The sequence below is a fragment of the Theropithecus gelada genome, chromosome 4, assembly GCF_003255815.1.
Source record: "Theropithecus gelada isolate Dixy chromosome 4, Tgel_1.0, whole genome shotgun sequence".
Taxonomy (NCBI): domain Eukaryota; kingdom Metazoa; phylum Chordata; class Mammalia; order Primates; family Cercopithecidae; genus Theropithecus; species Theropithecus gelada.
In genome coordinates, this window is record NC_037671.1 from 34289443 (window position 1) to 34295009 (window position 5567).

General features: G+C 50.0%; 2 protein-coding genes across 4 annotated transcripts in view; one reads left to right on the forward strand and one right to left on the reverse strand.

Annotated features, from left to right (window-relative positions):
• Window positions 1–271: 271 nt before the first annotated feature.
• Window positions 272–5567, reverse strand: part of LOC112623762 (heat shock 70 kDa protein 1-like) — a 15528-nt gene continuing 10232 nt past the window's right edge. For 2 of the 3 annotated variants that reach the window (XM_025384423.1, XM_025384422.1), the window contains exon 2: window positions 272–2638. In XM_025384423.1, the coding sequence (XP_025240208.1) occupies window positions 700–2625 (1926 nt within the window). In that variant the 5' untranslated portion in view covers window positions 2626–2638 and the 3' untranslated portion in view covers window positions 272–699. Of the gene's footprint in view, window positions 2639–3719; window positions 3817–5567 lie in introns of those variants that run through there. The other variant, XM_025384424.1, reaches the window with a different exon arrangement.
• Window positions 4381–5567, forward strand: part of LOC112622561 (heat shock 70 kDa protein 1-like) — a 1992-nt gene continuing 805 nt past the window's right edge. Inside the window, exon 1 of the mRNA XM_025382327.1 lies at window positions 4381–4404. Within this exon, the coding sequence (XP_025238112.1) occupies window positions 4381–4404 (24 nt within the window). The remainder of the gene's footprint in view (window positions 4405–5567) is intronic.

A 5567-nucleotide genomic window follows, 5' to 3' on the forward strand; every position in this document is an offset into this window, starting at 1 on the left:
ATTGAGACCATCCTGGCTAACATGGTGAAACCCCATCTCTACTAAAACAATACAAAAAATTAGCCGGGCATGGTGGTGGACGCCTGCAGTCCCAGCTACTCGGGAGGCTGAGGCAGGAGAATGGCGTGAACCCGGGAAGCAGAGCTTGCAGTGAGCCGAGATTGTGCCACTGTACTCCAGCCTGGGCGACAGGGCAAGACTTCATCCCAAAAAAAAAAAAAGAAAAGAAAAGAAAAGAAAAAAAACCCCAATGAGTTCATGAAAATTCAAATACTTTACCCTTACTAATTTAATCATTCACAGTGAGCTCACAATCAGAGAACACATGCTCTCTCCATGAACTCTGCCCTTCGAGGTACATTCACAGCCTAAATACCAGAAGTAATTTCCTTTAGGAACAAATTTACTGATTGACAAATAAGCATCCACACAGGAAGAAGAATGTTAGGGTGGCTGGAAATAACAGACATTCAAATACATCACACGGTTTAAAGAGGGGCCTAGTTTTCCTGAGTCCATTCCAGAGTCAGAAACAGGATATGAGGGAGTGTGATAGGTGGTGCATGAGACTCCTCCTCCAGAATTCCCAAGGGATGGTAACTTAGGTTCAGGTCTGGTCAAGAATAATAATGATGTTTGAAGATGAGGGGAATGAAATACACGTAGAGGCATCCTAGGATGCTTCAGTTCCAAAAAGAATTAATCTACTTCTTCAATTGTGGGGCCTGTGGCAGGCCTTCCAGGCGCATACCCTGTTCCACAGGCAGGCCCAGTGCATCCTCCCTGGTAGAGTTTTGTGATGATGGGGTTACACATCTGCTCCAATTCCTTTCTCTTATGATCAAACTCATCTTTCTCTGCCAGTTGATTGGCCTCCAGCCACGAAAGAAGTTCATTGCATTTATCCAGTATTTTCTTTTTATCAGACTCACTGATCTTGCCCTTCAAACCTTCATCACTCACAACACTCTTCATGTTAAAAGCATAGGATTCTAAGGCATTCTTTGCAGCAATTTTCTCCCTCTGGACCTCATCTTCAGCTTTATATTTCTCAGCATCCAGAACCATGCGCTCAATCTCCTCCTTGCTCAGGCGGCCCTTGTCATTGGTGATGGTGATCTTGTTGGCCTTCCCTGTGCTCTTGTCCATGGCTGTGACATTGAGAATACCATTGGCATCAATGTCAAACGTCACCTCGATCTGAGGAACTCCCCTGGGTGCTGGAGGGATTCCAGTCAGGTCAAAGCGCCCTAGCAGGTTGTTGTCCTTCGTCATGGCCCTCTCACCTTCGTATACCTGGATCAGCACCCCGGGTTGGTTGTCGGAGTAGGTGGTGAAGATCTGTGTCTGCTTCGTGGGGATGGTGGAGTTACGCTTGATCAGGGCAGTCATCACACCCCCGGCCGTCTCCAGCCCCAGCGACAGCGGAGCCACGTCCAGCAGCAGCAGGTCCTGCACCTTCTCAGACTTGTCCCCCATCAGGATGGCCGCCTGTACCGCAGCCCCATATGCTACTGCCTCATCAGGGTTGATGCTCTTGTTGAGATCACGTCCATTAAAGTAGTCCTGAAGCAGCCGCTGCACCTTGGGGATGCGGGTGGAGCCCCCTACTAAAACAATGTCATGGATTTTAGCCTTATCCATCTTGGCATCCCGAAGTGCTTTTTCTACAGGCTCCAGGGTACCCCTAAAAAGGTCTGCACACAACTCTTCAAATCGAGCTCTGGTGATGGATGTGTAGAAGTCAATGCCTTCATAAAGTGAATCAATTTCTAGGTTGGCCTGGGTGCTGGACGACAGGGTCCTCTTGGCCCTCTCGCAGGCGGTGCGCAGCCGCCTCACGGCTCGCTTGTTCTGGCTGATGTCCTTCTTGTGCTTCCGCTTGAACTCTTCCACGAAGTGGCTCACAAGCCTGTTGTCAAAGTCCTCCCCACCCAGGTGAGTGTCCCCAGCAGTGGCCTTTACCTCAAAAATCCCATCATCTATGGTCAGAATTGACACATCAAATGTGCCTCCACCCAGATCAAAAATCAGGACATGTCGTTCTCCTCGACCTCCTTTATCTAAACCATAGGCAATGGCAGCAGCTGTGGGCTCATTGATGATTCGTAGCACATTAAGTCCAGCAATCACACCTGCATCCTTAGTAGCCTGACGTTGAGAGTCATTGAAATAGGCTGGCACGGTAATCACTGCATTGGTGACAGGGTGGCCCAAAAACGCCTCAGCAGTCTCTTTCATCTTAGTCAGTACCATCGAAGAGATTTCCTCAGGGTAGAAAGCTTTATTCTCCCCTTTGTAGGACACAAGCACTTTGGGCTTGCCTCCTTCATTAATCACTTGAAAAGGCCAAAGTTTCATATCTGATTGCACAACAGGATCATTAAATTTCCTGCCGATCAGACGTTTGGCATCAAAAACAGTGTTCTGGGGATTCATGGCTACCTGGTTCTTGGCCGCATCCCCAATGAGCCGCTCGGTGTCTGTGAAGGCCACGTAGCTGGGGGTGGTGCGGTTGCCCTGGTCATTGGCGATGATCTCCACCTTGCCGTGCTGGAACACCCCCACACAGGAGTAGGTGGTGCCCAGGTCGATACCTATGGCAATCCCTTTGGCAGCAGCCATGGTTCTCTGAGGCCTATGGAGAAAGAATGAGATACTGTTTTGGCAGAATGCTTTTCAATGTTATTTATTTTTTTGAGACAGGGTCTTCCTCTGTCACCCAGGTTGGAGTGCAGAGGCGCAGTCATAGCTCACTGCAGCTTTGATCTCCTGGGCTCCAGCAGTCTTCCTGCCTCAGCCTCCAGAGTAACTGGAGACATCATGCCTGGCTAATTTTTTTTTTTTTTGAGATGGAGTCTCACTTTGTCATCCAGGCTGGACTGCAGTGGCATGATCTAGGCTCACTGCAACCTCCACCTCCTGAGTTCAAGCAATTCTCATGTCTCAGCTTCCCGAGTGGCTGGGATTATGGGGGTGCCACCACGCCTGGCTAATTTTTGTATTTTTAGTAGATATGGGGTTTCATGGTTTCACTATGTTGGCCAGGCTTGTCTTGAACTCCTGACCTCAGGTGATCCGCCCGCCTCAGCCTCCCAAAGTGCTGGGATTACAGGTGTGAGCCACGGTGACCAGCCCTCTGCCTGGCTACTTTTTAAATTTTGTGTATAGATGGGGTCTCACTATGTTGCTTAGGCTGGTCTCAAACTCATGGGCTCAAACGATCCTTCAGCCTCAACCTCCCCAAGTACTGGGATTACAGGAGTGAACATCTCGTCCAGCCTATTTTTTATTTTTCATTGTGGTAAAATACACACAAATTGTACCATCTTAACCATTTTTAAGTGTAGAGTTTGGCAGTGAGTTCAATCACAGTGGTGACTGAAACCGGTCAACCGATTTCCAATATTCTGTTCATCTCGCAAAACTGAAACTGTATACTCATTAAGCAACTCCCGTTTTCCCCTCCCTTTAGCCCCTGGTAACTACCATTCTTTTTTCTCATTTTTTTTAGAGACAGGGTCTCATTTTGTCACACAGGCTGCACTACAGTGGTGTGATCATGGTTCACTGCAGTCTTGACCTCCCAGGCTCATGGGATCCTTTTGTCTCAGCCTCCCAAGTACCTGGGACCACAGGTGAATGCCACTACACCCAGTTAATTTTTAATTTTTTTTTAGAGACAGGGTCTCCCTATGTTGCCCAAGCTAGTTTCTCACTCCTGGGCTCAAGGAAATCTCCTCCCACCTCCAAGTTACCAAGTGTTGGGATTATAGGCTCGAGCCAAGGCACCTGACCTCTTTTTTCTATCTCTATGTATTTGACTACTCTTGTAACTTCATATAAGTGGAATTATACAGTATTTGTCCTTTTGTGACTTTGCTTATTTCACTTAGCTTATGTGCACAGGTTTCATCCATGTTGTAACATGTCAGAATTTCCTTCCTAAGGCTAATATTCACAATATTTATATACAACTTCATTTCTGTTTTTGTTTTGAGACAGAGTCTCACTCTGTTGCCCAGGCTGGAGTGCAGTGGCGCGATCTTGACTCACTGCAACCTCCACCTTCTGGGTTCAAGCTAATTCTCCTGCCTCAGCCTCCCGAGGAGCTGGGACTACAGGCGTGCACTGCCGCACCCCGATAATTTTTGTATTTTTAGTACAAACAGAGTTTCACCATGTTGGCCAGGCTGGTCTCAAACTCCTAACCTTAAATGATCCGCCCGCCTCGGTCTCCCAAAGTTCTGGGATGACACGCATGAGCCACCGCACCCGGCCTATATACCACATTTTGCTTATGCATCTCTCGATGGACACAGGTTACAGAATAATGTTGCTATGAACAAGCCTATACAAATACATGGAGACGCTACTGTCATGGCAGAGTGCTTTTTGGACAGGGTAAAGTATTCTCAGCTACTCAAAGGAGTTTGGAAGCAAGTAGCTGTATATTGTTTTCAATTTCCCAAGTGACCTAATTCTACTGTCCTGTTCCTGTGTCTGTCATATATTTTATTGTGGGACTCTGTCTCTTTATGACCCAAGAGTAGTGTACATTCTGGTCTCTTCAAGAGACATCAGCCTCCACACTTGAGTTCTGCTGCCTTCCGGGGATACTATTCTCTACTAGGGGTTCATAGGCAGTCAATTCCAGTCAGCCTGAAGATGACTGCTAGAAACCCACAAGCCCGCGAGTTTTCTCAAAAGCCATGCGGTCCAGACAGTATCTCTATCCTTCTCCTAAAGAAAACCCCTGTTTTCTGGAGTCAATAACTAATCAATAAAGGGTTTAAGGGCCGGGCGCGGTGGCTTACGCCTGTTATCCCAGCACTTTGGGAGGCCGAGGCGGGCGGATTACGAGGTCAGCAGATCGAGACCATCCTGGCTAACAAGGTGAAACCCCGTCTCTACTAAAAAAAGAAAAAATTAGCCGGGCGTGGTGGCAGGCGCCTGTAGTTCCAGCTACTCCGGAGGCTGAGGCAGGAGAATAGCTTGAACCGGGGAGGCGGAGCAATTAGCCGGGCGTGGTGGCGGGCGCCTGCAGTTCCAGCTACCCGGGAGGCTGAGGCAGGAGAATGGCGAGAACTCGGAAGGCAAAGCTTGCAGTGAGCCAAGATCGTGCCACTGCACTCCAGCCTGGGCGACAGAGCGAGACTCCCTCTCAAAAAAATAAAATAAAAAAAAATAAAAATAAATAAACGGTTTAGGGTCTACCCCTCTCCACACCTCAGATTCCTAGGCCGAACTCTCTTTCCTCCGCCTCCCCCTCACCCCGCCTCCCCCTCACCCCGCCTCCCCCTCACCCCGCCTCCCCCTCACCCCGCCTCCCCCTCACCCCGCCTCCCCCTCACCCCGCCTCCCCCTCACCCCGCCTCCCCCTCACCCCGCCTCCCCCTCACCCCGCCTCCCCCTCACCCCGCCTCCCCCTCACCCCGCCTCCCCCTCACCCCGCCTCCCCCTCACCCCGCCTCCCCCTCACCCCGCCTCCCCCTCACCCCGACCCCCCCCCCACCCCACAGGACCCCCCTCCGACCCGCGACGCTGCCCTCACCCGCTGCTTCCCG